Below are 15,829 nucleotides of genomic sequence, written 5' to 3'. Positions count from 1 at the left end.
AAAGCCTTTGTCTTTGTCTCCTGCAGGACATAGAAGAAACCATGAACACTGCTCTGAACGAGCTTCGCGAACTGGAGCGCCAGAGTTCAGCCAAACACGCCCCCGACGTGGTTCTGGACACCTTGGAGCAGAGGCAAGCCCCGGGTGGGGGTCCCACGCCGGCCACCTCTAGCGAGTCCCTCGGCCCGCCCATCCACGGCGTCACGTTAAGGTCCACCGCCAGCACGGAGCCTCCATTCCGCCGCAGCACTGGCGACTGTGTGAGTAGCTTCAAACCTGCAGTGGCCCCACGCATGGGCGTGCAGCTCAAACCGCCTGCTCTGCGACCCAAACCCATGCTCCTGCCCAAAGCCAATCAGGTTTCACAGACGCCTGCGTCATCGTCTCAGGACCCTTTGGACAAATCCTGTACCATGTAAAGTTTGCGAACAAACACTCCGACTGCCATCATCTTCCGCCATTGACACGCCATCTATTTCAAACTGGGAAGATAGGGAACCATTTCCAAACGGGTTAGACGTCTTATCTCTCTCAACGGCAGTGCACGAGTTAAGAATGAACTTGGACAACAAATCAAGAAGGCTTCCCTTAGTGCTGCCCCCAATTTAAGCACGAGTTAGAGCAATAACAAATGCATACACCGCTGCATGCATGTCCATTTGTCAGCCTGGAAACCAGGTAACCACAGTCCCATTTTTCTTGAAATATCTTCTCCATTGAAAGATGTTGTGAACACAACCTTCCACACTAAAGCTGCTGAGATGGCAGATGAAGTGCTGCTTGACCAAACAGAACTTTTAGGAGGAATTACTCATTGATGAGAAGTGCAAGACACATTCTCTGGAGTTTAGTGCACTCTGTATGTGTATTTTCTTCTGGACCAGGTGGAGAAAACCACTACTTTGCGATGTATCACGCTTTTGATACATTGACTCAAATATACTATACTCACTCATGAGGATATTGGCCATTCTCAACTTTCAACATGGCCCATCAGAATCCCTAGTTTTTGGGGAATATGATTCTCAAATAGACTATATATGAAATACCTAATGGACAGAAAGTAATGTGGAATGCAAAGGCATGACAAAGACAAAGACATGGATGTAGAGCCTTTTGAAGAATATTTTTACTCTTGTCCATCTTCTTGGATGAAAGTTATACACACACAAAAAACATTCACCTCATTTTCTAGAACATGTGCGATGGTCATGTATGTTTATCATATTTAAATCACAGTCAAGCTTTGGGGGAAATGTTCGATTTGTCAGCAGCACTATAACAGCTGGTCTACAAATTATTCAATAGTGAATTTGCAGTTTGATCCTGTCCGTACTCCGCCACAGGGTGTTATAGTTTGACTAACTTTCATTATTTTTGTAATCTCTATTTAGTTTTTTTTTCTTTTCATAGGGTAGAACTGACAGACTAGAATGCAAAAGACGTTGAAAGCATAATCTGTGGAAAAATGTGCTTTTCTCGTAATGTAATGACAATGTAAACTTGTGAAAGTGCCTTCAAAGAGGTTTCTGGAAATTGATTCGCGTATTCATTTAGCGGCTACAAAAACACCTGTGTTAATAGCATTCTTGAGAGTAAAAAAGAAAATGATTCCAATTGAGCTGCTCAGCAACTGAACATTGATGTAAATGTAGTGAAGTCATGTAATAGCATAACATCCATGCTTCATGGCTTGAAAAGCTCAAAGGGTTTCTTCCTAATAAATGAAATAGATTATCCACCCAGAGGCTGCTTTTGTTGTATCAAATTTTCCATTGGATTCATAAAACATGTACTTTTATATGAAATATTATAGTTAAAGAGACATAGCTACTATTTTGCATTGAGTTTCGGTAATATTTATGCTTTGCCATGTGCTATATCTGGTAGCTTGACTGAATTTGGAAAATCCCCATCTTTGCGGCAGGATTTTGACTTGAAGGTCATCTGTGGAAAGCAAAGTAGCAACTAAGTAGCAAAACAAAACCATCAATTCTAATTATGTTTTCCTTTGGCTTCCTTTACCTCAGCAATTGCAACTTTCCTCTGCCAAGTGCGGACCGGTTTGTTGCAGCTGTTTGTGTTTGTCCTTGACGTCCATATAATGCATCACGTCAGGTGCCTGGTAGGTGGACATCTGGCGCTGCAGCTGTTTGTTCCGGGCCTCGGCCTTTGAACGCACCTGCAAGTAGAAAATATGGAGTAGTGACAATTTGAAGCGATTTAATTCCCACAGTCTTGGCTTCACAATGGTCCAGTTTTCAAATGAGACCTTTAAAGAAATCTGAGTGAATTAACTTGTGAAGATGTCAATTATTTAATTGCAACTGTCGGTGTAGCTGTGTTTAATAGTTTTGAGAATCCTCACCATTTAGTTGCTTGCAAATGTTTGTCTCAGAGTTCCTCAAGGTCGACAGTGGGCTCACTGTAGTCCAAAAAAAGTTCCTGGGTATGACATATTTTTCACATGACTTTTGGGTCAGTATGTTCCACTAAATTTGGGATGTCGTGCAAAAATGTTCTTCTATACATTTCCTGTGCTAACCTCCAGTCCTGTTTCTGCCTGGGTTTTTTTCTCCTGGAGCTTGAACTGGAGTTTCTTCTCCCGCGCCTTCAAGCTTTGGATCTTTAGTTTCAGTTGATCACATTGGGTCGCCTGCTTTTTGTCAGTACACACAAGGAGAAGGAGGTAGTGTATATAAATACTATAGACCAAGGGTGTCAGACTCAGGTTGGTTCGCGGGCCGCTTTAACGTCAACTTGACTTCACGTGGCCTGGACCATTTTAAAAATAATCGTTTGATTTTTTTTTAAAATTACAAATGTATTAAAAGCCCTGAATATTCAGCTTTTTATAGATCTAAAACAATGTTTATTTGAGCTTTTTTCTAAAATATATTTTTAGATTTTGCAAAAGGATTTTTGAACTAAAAACACAGAAAAAAAATAATTTAAAAAATTACAATTATTGATTTAAAAGGGGGGAAATCAGGAAATTTAATATACATCTATATCTATTATTTTAATTTGATCCTAAAACAGAAAGTCGGCACTCATGATTTACTTTCCCGGGCCAGATTTGGCCCCCGGGCCGCCACTTTGACACCTGTGCTATAGACTATGTTGTCAAACGTATTCTCTCACAACTCCTCAATTTAACTGATATTCCATTCATAATTGTAGGTTTTAATTAGATTTTCCAGCTGTTTTACCTTTTCTGCCAAGACATCAATTTCCCTGTTTGTTCTAATTTATCATGCAGGTGTTCTTTAGGGTTGAAGTCAGCTTTGTGAAGGTTAAATATTTTACAACACAATTGCTATGTTATATATGAGGGCTGTAATATGGTGCCATTACCTTACTTTGCATATCCTGGAGCAGCTTTTCTAGTTCTTTCATTTCTGACTTCTTCCTGGCTTTGAGCAATCTACATTCAAAGTCGCTCTTCTCATTGCGGATGTCTGCTCGGTGTTGCTCCAGTTCTTTTAGAGAGACCTGGAGGAGCGTGACGGGGATGAAAACAAGCACCGTGTTAGCTTTTTGATGCGGATTTCAGTTTATTGACACATACATGGTAGTTTTCCAGAATTCACTCAGACTCCTCCTTGTCTTTCTGCTGGATTCTTATCAATTCTGCTGTTTCCTTTTGTGCCACACACAGTTTTTGTCTCAAGGTCAGTTGCTAAAGGCCAGTGCACAAACTGCCCTGATTTATCTGCTCCCAAGTTTGATCCTGACAACACAGCAATACAAAACTGCATGAAGGTATTTGATAAGATGAATCTCCTAGGAATGTTATTATTTGAAGGCATCTAGTTGTGAATTAGAGTTAACTCAAGTAAACGGTATGATACAGAATTAAAAGTTGATTAGTTTCAGTTTTGTTTATGCTTATGTTTGCATCTTCCAGTTGAGAGGTTCCACCTACCGGCAGACCCACTGGCTGGTTCAAAGTCTCCTGTTGGTCCATGTGATGTAAAAAAACTTTCAAACAACTCATTCTCTGCCAAAAGTGCTGCATTTGAAGTTCTAGTGGACAGGCGATCCAAAAAATACACAATTTTACTCCAAGGAAAATGTGGCAAGTACTAACACAGCTGTATAAGTACTGATTTGTTAAACATTTCATGCATATATGCTGTTTTTTTTCTGAATATTCATTCATTTTCCAGTACCTGCTTTTTGGCTACTAGTTGGTGGCCAGCTGATCAGTTTTTTTCTTATTATTGTTCTTTCAATACCGAATATTTTGTCTAGCAACATGAATATGACAACTGTATTCAGTCAGTTTCTTTTTTGTACATCTCTACCAATTGTCAAGCAGTATGGTACACTAGGTTTAACTATTTCAGTGCCATTGCCGCTGATAGACGTCCAATCCTGTGGACTTTCATCCTTCTGTTGTGAATTGAATTAATATTGTAATTTAAGAGAAAAAAAACAACAACAACAACCACCCCCCAAAATGATATTTTCGCTCACATCGATGTTTTCACAGGATAAATTGGTATTTTTGAGTTAACATTAGATGTGTTCACTTTTTAAATTCAGAAAATAGTGCACGTTTGTCAAGTTTTATATTTTATATGATTTAGATGAAAGAAAATTGTACTTACTGTAGATGTTGGATACGGGAATGGAAGGCGTCTTGAAGTTTTTGTATTTCCATCCAAGTTTCGGTTTTGTTTCCAAGGTGCAGCGTGCTGGTTGCTATGGAGCGTCTTGCACAACTCTTTTACACAGCAATTCTTAGAAAATGCAACTTCTATATTGAGTTTCGTTTTTATGTTTACACAAAACGGGAACTGAAACCGAAACCAGCTTCCCAAACGACAATAATGAGATGACGCACTCCGAGGGGTGCGCTTTTAATAGTCAGGGCGGGTGCGTATCGCTCTCATTACGTCCAAAACCGGATTCCTATTCGCAAGCTGGAGCATCATCTTCTCATCATGTCCGATCAAGTATCCAATTTGATCCTTAGCGTCCTGTGTGACGAGCAAGGCAGTTTGCCTTTTCAGGATTTGCTGGAAAAACTGAGTCAGAAGGTCACCGTCGCCAAGTCCATCCTTCATAAGATCCTAGCGGACGACGAAAAGATTTCTATTCAAAAAGGCGTCCTGCCCATCGAGCCGGATGAAGTTCTAAGCCTGGATAGTGTGCTGGTGGCCAAAACGTCTTTGCGGATCTGCCAGAAAAAACCTGACAAGTGCACAACACCGTGTGGGAGTTTGCACCTGTGTAAGTTTTATGTGTTGGAGACCTGCGTGTTTGGGTGAGTCATTTTTTTAAAATATATTTATTTACGGTTCTGCTATATTTTTTAAATGGAAAATTGGCCCTTTTTCTTTTTTGTAATTCATTCAGAATGTTTTAAACTTGACTTTTAATGAAATATCTCATTTGGGGAAGTGTTTTTTTCTCCGTGTGAGTGTTAGCGTTAATGGTTGTCCCGCTCCCTTTGCCCTCTGCATGTGACCCATAGTTGGCTAGGCTCCAGCACCCCATGACCCTAAGGGGGACAGAAAATGATTGAATCATAATAATAATGACTTATTGTGACTTAAAAGACCGAAGAGCTGTATTTAAAGAGTGTTCTGACATAACTTGTAGAAGAGAGATACACAACCTTTCACAAATCCAGTTAAAAAAAGAATAGGTAATGCCTTTGAGCAGAAATTGTGTTAACATATAGGATTCTAGATCTGAGCAGTTTTTCAGCTTGTGTTAATTTGTAAGATGGTCTTGTAAGTGTTGATCTCAGTCGCAGTCGCTACAGCTGCTCGATGAGTAGCACTGTTAGGAAAGATAAATCAGATTATTAATGCAATGCAATACAAAGAATGAATGAATGTTGATTGATTGAACCAAAAAATGTTTTAAATGTATCATATAATACGGTAGATTAAAAAAAAAAATGATTGGCCATTGGTAGGCAGTTGCGAAATAACATAGAAGTCAAATCACGAGCAATATGGTCAAATTGTCTCAAAAGTTGTAAGTTCAAAAACAGTCACAGAGTATAGTTTTGTTGTTGTTGCTCTATTCAGACACTGTTTAAATTGAAATTCCAAGAAATGCAATGTCTGGGGTGATGTTAGCCTCACCTTATAGTCATTATACTTATGCTTCTTCTGCATCTTCTTCAGCTTTTTTTCTGTCTTCAACTTTTTGTGGACTTTGTGTGTTAACAGTCCCATGGCCAAGCCTGCTAGGCCACCCCCAGTACTACCCCTGTTTATGGGATATAACGGGTTAATCCCCCTATGGGAGTAATGGCTCTGGTAGTGGTGGTAGACTATTGGGTTGCACTGGGGCACCACGGGTTGGATGACTGCTGCTGGGGCTACCAGATATCCAGTATGCACTACCGGATATCCAGTGGTTGCTACCGCATACCCAGGGGGTGCTAACGGGTTGGGGTTCGGTCCGGAAAATCCTGGGTTAGATTTCGCAACCTGGGAGGCCTTGGGTAATATGCCTGGGTTGACACCTGATGGATATTGGGGTGGCGGGTATTGTTGATGTTGAGGAGGTTGGGGATACAAAGATGAGTAGGGGGGAGGGTCTGCGGGGTTGTGGCCAGGAGGATAAGCTGGGTTCGATGAACCTGAGGATTATACACATGATATTCACTCTCACTGAGCAACATGTAATCACCCACGAATCATAGAATCATGTGCATATATGCCTGGATACCTTGATATGGCCACATATTTATACGTCGGGATTTGTCGTAAATTCTGGAAAAACATGAAGATAATTCAATGTCAGTTTGTTGGTTTTTTAAATTCCCCCAAGAAACAAGACATAGACAAAGTAAAAACCAATAATAAAATGTATATTTACCGTAAAACCTCTATTTGAGTGGCACTTTTAATAAAATGGCACCTTGGTGGAAGAATTGAAAAATAGAATGGCACCCTCTAATTGAACGGGACCTTTAATTGAACGTCACTACGGGGAAAAGTTGGAAAAATAGAACGGCATGCCGTTGAAATAGAGGTTTTACGGTATATTAAAGCAAAACATTGAAAAATAACAATGAAGTAGAACAACAAAGCTTGTTTTACAAAACAGTACACAAGCAGGCAATCAACGTAAAACAAATGTCTGACTATTATGGTCTGTACACTATTTGTATGAAACCAAACAAAGCAATATTTTTGTAACAGACATTATGATTAAGTTCCTTATGTTCAATTATATCATTTTTTCTAGCAGTATAGCATATATTTTATGCGTATTTAAATCATACCAAAGCTTACCTGTGCTTGTTTGTTCACTGAGGAGCACCTGTTTGTCTTCCGTATTCAATCGCGACAACAAAAATACCAAAAAGCCGCACCCAGTCATTTGCACTCAGATGACAGGTTTCCGTGTAATGGAAAACATTAGCAAACAAACATTAACAAAACAGTAAGTGACTAAGTTGATTTTTTTTGCACCCTCACGACTAGTGTAATAGTGAATGGAAAAATGGAAAAAAATGTAGATAATGAATTTGCACATTTCTATGTGGCAATACAATGTGAAAGGACAAATGGTGAACTTTGAGAATGATGTAAAGCAAAACCTCTAAAACAGGAATATGCAACATTCCGCAAATCCTGATTATCGATTCATCATGCCAAACACTTGTCACCCGGTTTCCTCCTTTGAGCATTCAGCCTCTTTTAATTTATAGTCAGTACAGGTTTTAGACACAAAAATCATTCTAAAGGCTTGCATGATCGTGTGTTACATTGTTTATTAGCATTAAAAAGTATCAGAATAGTGAAATGTACAAGAAAATGAGTGAAAAATTCATGATGCTCATGTCATAATTTAGATTTGGGAAAGAAAAGTTCAGATTAATTTACAATCCCATACACATGCATGTAAAAAATATTGCAATTTGGTAAAAAATAAAATAAAATACATGTACCTGTTGTAATGTTACACTAGGAATGGAGATGGTAATATTAGTGGAAAAATACACTCCAAGTGCCATCATTTTATACTGGAGAACATTTATTTCTTATAAAACTGCCTAACTAGGAGGCCCTTAATAAAAAAAATCACTTAACTTTTCCTTTTTAATTTTTTAGAACCAAGTGTAAACAGCCACATTCAATTAACATACACAACGCAGAGCTTTTGAAGAAACTGGACCTCCAAAACCTTTCAGAAAAACAGCTGTTCCAACTGTTATTACAGAATGATCCTTACCTTCTTCCTGAGGTGAGTAGTGCAACCGTTAACTCGATGGCTGCCATTAATAATGACCGCCATTTTGACTGGGAGGGCTTGCAGTGATTCATTGCAATGGGCGTTCCAAGTCCAAATGGATTGGTATATCAGATGAAACATAATCTTCTAGTATCAGCACACTGAGTTGAAATGGATCTGTACTTTCCCCTAGATATGTTCTCACTACAATCTCGGTGAGGGAGTAAACGGTTTGTGCAACTTCAGCTCTAAGTGCCACAAGCTTCACATCTGCAAGTCCTATATCACCACAGGAATCTGCAAACAAGGCTCGTCATGTTCTAGAACCCACCAGATTAATGCAGAGGGGCACAGAAGTTTTGTAAAGTTCAGCCTAGGGTTCATAATGACACTCCCCAAAATATACAAAAATAAATGCATCATCATGGGTGACTATGAAAGGGCTTCTGCTGCGGCATCTGGTATTTAATTTAAAAAAAAAAAAATCATAACCATCACTTGTGTTTACCCTTTGAGTCCAATATGTGTTGTTTGTCATGTGCAATATTTTTAGGAATTTCTGCTGGATTGATGATGAAAAGAAAACCAGTGAGTGATTCTGACAAGCTGGAGATTTGCCTCTTCTTCCTGAAAAACCTCTGTACTTACAACGGTAAAAATCCCAAGAATCCCCTTCTCAGATTTTGTTTCAATTCCGAATTTTGCTCTCTGCAGAACCAATTGCAGTCTGTTGCTGTTTAAATCCTGTTTTTGACATTCCTGGCAGAGAATTGTGTCCGCCAACACTGGCAATTACCTTATAGATGGCAGGTTTTGGAAAGTTCTAGTTCCTGGAAGGACTTAAATGACATGGAGGCCATTGAGAAGGCTTATTGTGACCCAGCAAAAGAGTCAAATGATGAATACCAGAGGTTTGTATATTATGTATTTTCCTTGCATTCACCTGTGTTTTTGTTTCCTTTACATTCAAATAGAATTTGAAGTAGATATACACTTTTGATGAGAGTTTTGTGAGCTAAAAGTTATCTCATCTCATTTTCTGAAGCGCTTTTTCCTCACTGGGGGGGTGCTGGAGCCTATCCCAGCTGACTTCGGGCCAGAGGCGGGGCGACACCCTGAATTGGTGGCCAGCCAATCGCAGTGCACACAAGACAAGCAACCATTCACGGTCACACGCATACCTAGGGGCAATTTAGAGTGTCCAATCAGTACCATACATGTCTTTGGAACGTGGGAGGAAACTGCATTACCCAGATAAAACCCACGCAGGCCCGGGGAGAACACGCAAATTCCACATAGGTGGACCGACCTGGATTTGAGCCCAGGAATCCCACTTTGAGGCCGACACGCTAACCACTAATCCCCTGGCCACCCTCTAAAAGTTATTGGGTAATTTATTGCAAATATTTGGAGTATTCATTCCAAAAGTTATTATATAGACAAATGTCTCCATGCAACTTTACTACGGCATTTAATTTGCTTGTACCAGTGAAATACGTTGCGACTATTTTCTTTAAGGACGCCAAGACAATTGGTGGACTTCATTGGGATGACTTGTAATGATTCTCATGTGCGCCGCCTGTCCTCACCGTCCTCTGTCACCAAGTCCGATCACTTTATTCTGACAACACGCTGGATCTGGTACTGGAAGGCTCTCGATGGACAATGGCATGAGTTTGAAGAGGTCAGCTGAGGTTCTTGGCTCGGCCAAAGTTTAAATGTTGCAAAATGGGACCCTCAAATGGATTTTTCTCATTTGTCTCTTTAGTGCCCCTCTAACACGGAGACCACTATCACTTCCAAGGAGCTGGAAAATAAATACATGGAAAACCAAAAGGGCCAAGTAGCTTTCTCTGCTGGTGAAGAAGATTATGTGATTCGCTTCAGTCAAGCAGGAACTCAACGGATGTATCAGGAAAATATCAACAGTCTTACCAGGCGGGAGGTTCGGAGGAGACCATACTTTGTGTCCCCTTCTGATATGAAGGCCTTGCTGGAGAAGTAATTGTATTTTCTTTCTTAATACATTCTGATCGTCTTCATTTTCTCATGGACTCCTGTTGTTTCAATGAATATGCCTGAACCCAATTTATTATTTGTTTGTGTCACTAGTCTTGTATTTGAGACTAAACTTTGGATGTGGGGCTCAAATGACATGGTTTTTTTCTTTCGTTTTTGTCCTGGTCTAGAGAAACAAAGGACAAAAGGAGTGCTGGTGCTCATTCCGATGCACACCAAAAAACACCTGTGTAAGTCAGCATTTTCTTTCATTTTCTTCAGAGGCACAAATATGCCATCATAAAAAAATGTTGACAGAAACCTAACCTGAAAGGAAAGTGTAAATGAAAGACACTTCACCTACTTTCTATAAATCAAAAATACATTACTATTCTGCCCATTTACAATTATTTACGGGTTTTGGCTCTCTCTAATGTGTCTCTCTACAACTGGCTACCGCGTAAACGGCGCCATCATGAGAAAAAGGGGTAAAAAAAAAAGTTTGGATTTTATTTACTGCGCGCCATATGATTGCTGCTGCGCAGAGAAGACGAGAGTAGTGCGCAATTGTGCAGTTTAGAGGGAACATTGCTCCCCACAGACTTAAATGTGCAGATTTTATTTAATTAAAGCTGAGAAATGTGTTAGGGTATGTAAAATTCAATTTTGAACTTATTGTTGCACATTGAATAACTGGGAAAAATGAATAGTTATATTGTATAGTTTAATGTAGATTTTAGAATATACATAGTCCTCAAATTCTTGACAAAAAAACAAGGCATTTCTCATTTTCTCAAAAAAAAACCCATTATTTTGTCAAAATTTAGCAGCATAATGCGTTCATCATTCTGATGACTATTTTAGAAACATAATTATTTTCCCTATTGTTAAAAAAGAATGTCCTCTCAGTGGTCTGAGCGGAACGCTGCCATTGTGAAAGTCTTGTGTCAAATCTGTCATGTGAATCGATTGTTAGCTGTGGCCATCCATAAGAAATGTCTGTATGCAATCAGCATGTCATCAGACCTAACAGTAACTCAAATACAAATGTCTGCTAATAAAACTAAATCAGCAGCTTAAAGATGGCAAGTAACTAAGAATTCAGATCTCTCCTTGTAATCTTGACAAAAATTCCATTTTTAGGTCCAAGGGTGCTTGATGACTTCAACTCGAGTGGAATCTGGAAAAGAAAACATGTTTCAATTGTATAAACTTGGAAACTGCCGTTGATGGCGATACATAGCAAATGATTGCTGCATGGTTTCCTTGTTTGGTGTCAATGACATTGAATAAAATATTGGTGAGCCCACCTTTGTGTCAGAGCAGGTTGTGATGTTGAACTTGTGAAAGAGTTGCACCAGAGCCACTTTGATCTCCAGTTGAGCGAGCCTCATTCCCACACAATTGCGTGGTCCCGCCCCGAAAGGGAGGTACACAAACGGATGCCGACCGACTTTAGCTTCTGGCGCGAACCTAGAGAAGAATCCCACGAGGTGTTTGGGTGAAATCATTTCATTTCTTATTCCAACATAATCATCATTTTCTTTAATGAACTACCAGGATGTCACATTTCAGTTCATTAAAGAAAATGATGATTATGTTGGAATAAGGCGGCCCGGTGGAATGAGTGGTTGGCGAGTCGGCCTCACATTTATGGGGCCCTAGGTTCAAGTCTAGATCGGTCCACCTGTGTGGTGTTTGCATGTTCTCCCCGGGCCTGTGTGGGTTTCCTCCGGGTTCTCCGGTTTCTTCCCACATTCCAAAAACATGCATGGTAGGCTTATTGGACACTCTAAATTGCCCCTAGATATGAGTGTGAGCTTAAATGGTTGTTTGTCTCCTTGTGCCCTGGGACTGACCGATTCAGTGTCAGCTGGGATAGGCTCCAGCACCCCCGCGACCCTAATGAGAATGAAACGATTCAGAAAATGAGATGAGATGATATGTTGTAATATTAGCCTGCCAAGCCAGTCTGCTATTCTGTGGTTTCAATTCAGTTTTCGCCACGGTTCAATATCAATCGACCAATCACAGCACGTGAGATTACACTTTGTGATGCCTGTGCTTATTAGAGGCAGCTTTGGTCATCAAATGTGAAATTCAGCCCTAAACACAAAATACCAGACTAGACCAAATAAATTGTACATAGCCAAAGTCAGGCTGGCTTGATAGGCTAATGGAACATATATATACCTTTCAGGGATGAACTTTTCTGGCTCAGGCCAGTGTTCCGGGTCATAGTGAAGAAATCCTACTGGGATCTCCACCATGGCTCCTTTTGGGAGGTGCACTCCATTCACGATGCAGTCCTGTTCAATTTCTCTAGAAAACCTTGAACAAAGTCGTGAAAATCTTTTTTAGTCTTGGTATCCTTTTGGAATTCTAATTGTCGTTGCATCTACCTGAAACCAGGAGGATAGAGCCTTAATGCTTCGCACACAACCATATCTAAATATTTCAGCTCCTGGACATTGGTGTAGTCAGTGGACTCCTAAAGTGATAAGTCACAAGATGAATAGCCAGATTCATGAGACAGACAACAACCAAAAAAACCTAAAAAAGCTCACGTGTTTGCTGAAGAAATCATCCACTTCCTCCTGCACTTGACATTGACACTCCGGATTGATTGCCAGGAGGTAACACGTGAAGGCCAGAGTATTGCTGCTCGTCTCATGGCCGGCCAGCAGGAAGACAAAAGCTTGGCCGATGATCTCGTCTTCCGTTATTGCCTTTTTTGAAGGACGACGAGCAGACGACTCTGGAATGGCATGCTCGGATTCGGCGGCATCGAGGTCCTCCAAAGAAACTGCGTCTTGGCTGCTGCGTGCATCCAACATCAGCTGGAGGAAATCCCGTCGCCTCTGCGTATTGATGCAGTCAATATGTTTTCATCTCCATTTGTACATTTAAGAAGATGGTCTCAAACCTGCTCAGGAGGTTGCTCCTCCCGCATTCTGATGATCCCTTGAATGCTATTGATGAAGAACTCGTTCATTTGGCGACGGCGTTTATTGGGGATGATTCCTGCCAGTGGAGCCATGATGTGTGGAAAAGCAACTGTGAAACACATTTTTTGCAAATTTACCAGAAAAACTTCACTCATTGGTGTAATTTCTCTTTTTTTTTCTCTGCCCAGGCCAAAGTAAAGTTCTCCCACAAATGATTAAGTGTATTACACTAACAAATTTCTCCCAAGACATGTTATAATTACATAGAGGGAAAAAATAAATTATCCTTACTGAAAAACAGCATGATGGGCCTAAAGAAAGAAAAAGAGAAGAACATCTGAGCATGACGGACAAAGGGGTCGTCCGGATTGTTTTGAGAGTCCACATGCGTTGCGAACGCCACGCTGCCTATGACATCCATGGTGAAGCACCCGAAACACCTGAGACCAAAAGAGGAAGTCACCGGAATGCTCCATCTTTTCTTGTTTGACATTTGCATTCACCTGTGAATGTCAAAAGCCTCCCCTGACTCTGCATAGACATCCAAATTGTTCATCAGGGCAGTTGTCGCTGTTTGGATGAGTGGAACCATCTACTGGAGCATAAATGGCTCGTCATGAGCACAAATTTTCCATACGTTCATGAACTCATTGGACTCATAACCTCGGATCACCTCTTTCATTTTAGCAGCACTGAAGGATGGTGTCAAGATACTACGGACTCTTTTCCACCGTTCGTTCTTTAACATGAGCAGACAATCGCTCGTAGGTTTGTTGGCAAAGCGATTGGTCTACATTTAAGGGAACAACATTTCACCAGTTGCATTTAAACAACATTATGTTGGATTGTGGATTGCACTTACCATTCTGTTGGGAAAACTGCTGAAATCCCTCACCATCACTTGTCGCAGCATGTCGGGGTCTGCTACGATCACCACTGCTCTCCTTCCCAAATAATAGCTAAAAGACGACGGGAAGACGCGTTAATAACACTTAAGTCAAGGCACAAATAACCGAGAAATGATGTTGAAGTACCCGCAAACTCGACCATATGTCTTTATCAGGTCAGACATGGGATGGAGAAAACCCTGAGTTGACAAATGGAACAAAAGGGATCATAAAAGCAATATGCACACTTGTATTGCATTTGCAAAGTTATAACATGTAACTGACTTGTCGAAATAGGAACAGATTGCCAAAGAAGGGAACTGGCTTTGGATGTTTGATTCCACATCGGGTGAGGACTGAGAAGGGGTAAGTTGAATACCTAACAACAACAAAAACAAAGAGAAAATAAATGCAGCACATACTGGCATTTTCTCCTCACATTTATCATTAGATGTCTGATCTACTTCGACTACCAACAATGTGATTGTAGAAGGAATCCGAATATCAAATCCAAGCTCACCAGTACAGTAGAACAAGAAAAAGGAGGCCCAGTGTCACAGTTAATCCACTGAAGTCTGTGTGGAATGTCTTTAGAATGTCACCTACACTTTCCATGATGCAATCCTAAAAAAAAAAAAATACACAATTGGCCTGAATTGAATAATAAATGTTCTATGTCATTATTAGACTTAAGAACTTACAAATTCACAGAGGAACTAATCGAGACTTTAGTACAGTCACTAAAACATCATCACACTGCCAGATGCATATCAAGAAAGAATGTTCTCAGACTTTTACTTCCGTCTTAGCACTGCAAATTTTTAACTTGCACTTTGATACTTCCACTAAAACACCGTAGGTACCTCATATGCTTTTTTTTTTACGTCACTTCATTTTTATTGAATATAAATCTTTTTTATGACTACTTATGTATGTATGCACTCTGTTTATTTAAATTTTAAATGTCATTGCAATTTTATAATGACAATAAAGGCATTCAATTCAGTTAAAATGCTATCAATGTAACCACAGAAAAAAATATGATAGCAAGGATAATGGTTTTGAACCACGTTAGGATAAAAATTTAATCAAAAATTAAGAAACCATTGGCAGACATTTAACAAGGTACAGTGATGTAAGCAGATCGGTAATATTGCGCATGTATTTAGATCACAATATTAAACGTGAACAATCTAAAAAAGAAAAAAAAACATAATCCCGTGATAATCATGAGAGAACATTATGAAGCAGATGCCGTAATTGAATGGAAGGGGTTTCATTTAATTTTGATGGGAAACCTCGATTTGACATGTAAACATTGGAATGGAAACGCCTCCATCGATACTGACCTTCCGGATCTGTTCTTTTAAGCAGTGTCTGGTTACAAAACAATCGTGTCCCTCGATAGTTCTCACCTCATCTGAAATCACGTAAGTGCTCACGTTTTCTCTGTATTTTGAAATAAATAAGTAAGTTTAACATGATCCGAATCTCATAATTATGATATGCCAGTGCTTCCCTTTCTTCGTCACGTCATCGCTTGGGCAGGCGAACAGAGGCAAAAGTAAAACAACACCATCTAGTGTTCAGTTAGAGTATTACAGTTAAGGAAGGTAGGTTCAAGCAAGGGCACTGTACCTAAGTAAAAGCTTATTAAAATATTGTTGACTTTCGTTTACCCAATACTATAACAAAAAACTGTCATTGTAGTGATTCATTTTTCAGTGCATGTTTAAATGTTACCATGAACATAATTAAGATTCACGCAGAATTTTATGTATGTTC

General features: G+C 39.9%; 5 protein-coding genes across 9 annotated transcripts in view; 2 read left to right on the top strand and 3 right to left on the bottom strand.

The window, feature by feature from the left end:
- The window catches only part of LOC144192033 (SLIT-ROBO Rho GTPase-activating protein 1-like), a 39,990-nt gene extending 38,245 nt beyond the window's left edge, over positions 1–1,745 (top strand). For all 5 annotated transcript variants that reach the window (XM_077711070.1, XM_077711054.1, XM_077711046.1 and 2 more), the window contains one exon: positions 27–1,745. In XM_077711070.1, the coding sequence (XP_077567196.1) occupies positions 27–419 (393 nt within the window). In that variant the 3' untranslated portion in view covers positions 420–1,745. The remainder of the gene's footprint in view (positions 1–26) is intronic.
- A 115-nt stretch (positions 1,746–1,860) lies between these two features.
- Positions 1,861–4,669, bottom strand: cfap263 (cilia and flagella associated protein 263). Its single transcript, XM_077735691.1, is given in 8 exon segments — positions 1,861–1,947; positions 2,026–2,061; positions 2,063–2,242; positions 2,299–2,445; positions 2,546–2,659; positions 3,358–3,495; positions 3,572–3,812; positions 4,617–4,669. Coding segments are annotated over 8 exon segments (996 nt in total).
- Positions 4,670–4,862: 193 nt separating this feature from the next.
- On the top strand, positions 4,863–11,518 carry LOC144192070 (protein mono-ADP-ribosyltransferase PARP12-like). The gene is made up of 9 exons (XM_077711101.1): positions 4,863–5,275; positions 8,091–8,223; positions 8,405–8,672; positions 8,765–8,863; positions 8,978–9,122; positions 9,730–9,895; positions 9,980–10,212; positions 10,401–10,460; positions 11,353–11,518. The coding sequence occupies exons 1-9, from the start codon at positions 4,953–4,955 to the stop codon at positions 11,366–11,368; spliced, it is 1,443 nt and encodes a 480-aa protein (XP_077567227.1). The 5' UTR covers positions 4,863–4,952; the 3' UTR covers positions 11,369–11,518.
- On the bottom strand, positions 5,554–6,845 carry LOC144192083 (uncharacterized). Its single transcript, XM_077711121.1, has 3 exons — positions 6,700–6,845; positions 6,108–6,610; positions 5,554–5,796 (listed from the first exon to the last, which is right to left on the bottom strand). Exons 1-3 carry the CDS (start codon positions 6,713–6,715, stop codon positions 5,761–5,763), a joined length of 555 nt encoding a protein of 184 aa, XP_077567247.1. The 5' UTR covers positions 6,716–6,845; the 3' UTR covers positions 5,554–5,760.
- LOC144192063 (thromboxane-A synthase-like) lies at positions 10,917–15,609 on the bottom strand. Its single transcript, XM_077711090.1, has 14 exons — positions 15,394–15,609; positions 14,565–14,668; positions 14,330–14,423; positions 14,192–14,244; positions 14,020–14,116; positions 13,831–13,947; positions 13,661–13,749; positions 13,449–13,597; positions 13,136–13,266; positions 12,777–13,070; positions 12,612–12,700; positions 12,403–12,540; positions 11,520–11,682; positions 10,917–11,389 (listed from the first exon to the last, which is right to left on the bottom strand). The coding sequence occupies exons 2-14, from the start codon at positions 14,657–14,659 to the stop codon at positions 11,303–11,305; spliced, it is 1,596 nt and encodes a 531-aa protein (XP_077567216.1). The 5' UTR covers positions 14,660–14,668; positions 15,394–15,609; the 3' UTR covers positions 10,917–11,302.
- Between the last annotated feature and the right edge of the window lie 220 nt (positions 15,610–15,829).

This window comes from Stigmatopora nigra, chromosome 2, assembly GCF_051989575.1.
Source record: "Stigmatopora nigra isolate UIUO_SnigA chromosome 2, RoL_Snig_1.1, whole genome shotgun sequence".
Classification (NCBI taxonomy): Eukaryota; Metazoa; Chordata; class Actinopteri; order Syngnathiformes; family Syngnathidae; genus Stigmatopora; species Stigmatopora nigra.
This window is presented reverse-complemented; position numbering and strand designations above follow the sequence as displayed.

Coding starts and splice junctions, on each gene's coding strand:
- LOC144192063 (XM_077711090.1), bottom strand. CDS start 14,659: ATGGAAAGTGTAGGTGACATTCTAAAGACATTCCACACAGACTTCAGT. Junction 14,424..14,564: donor TTTCTTGTTCTACTGTACTG/GTGAGCTTGGAT, acceptor TGTTGTTGTTAG/GTATTCAACTTACCCCTTCT. Junction 12,541..12,611: donor CTCTATCCTCCTGGTTTCAG/GTAGATGCAACG, acceptor ACTTTGTTCAAG/GTTTTCTAGAGAAATTGAAC.
- LOC144192083 (XM_077711121.1), bottom strand. Junction 5,797..6,107: donor ATAAGTATAATGACTATAAG/GTGAGGCTAACA, acceptor CTTTCCTAACAG/TGCTACTCATCGAGCAGCTG.
- LOC144192070 (XM_077711101.1), top strand. CDS start 4,953: ATGTCCGATCAAGTATCCAATTTGATCCTTAGCGTCCTGTGTGACGAG. Junction 8,224..8,404: donor ATCCTTACCTTCTTCCTGAG/GTGAGTAGTGCA, acceptor ACTTTCCCCTAG/ATATGTTCTCACTACAATCT. Junction 8,673..8,764: donor GGCTTCTGCTGCGGCATCTG/GTATTTAATTTA, acceptor CAATATTTTTAG/GAATTTCTGCTGGATTGATG.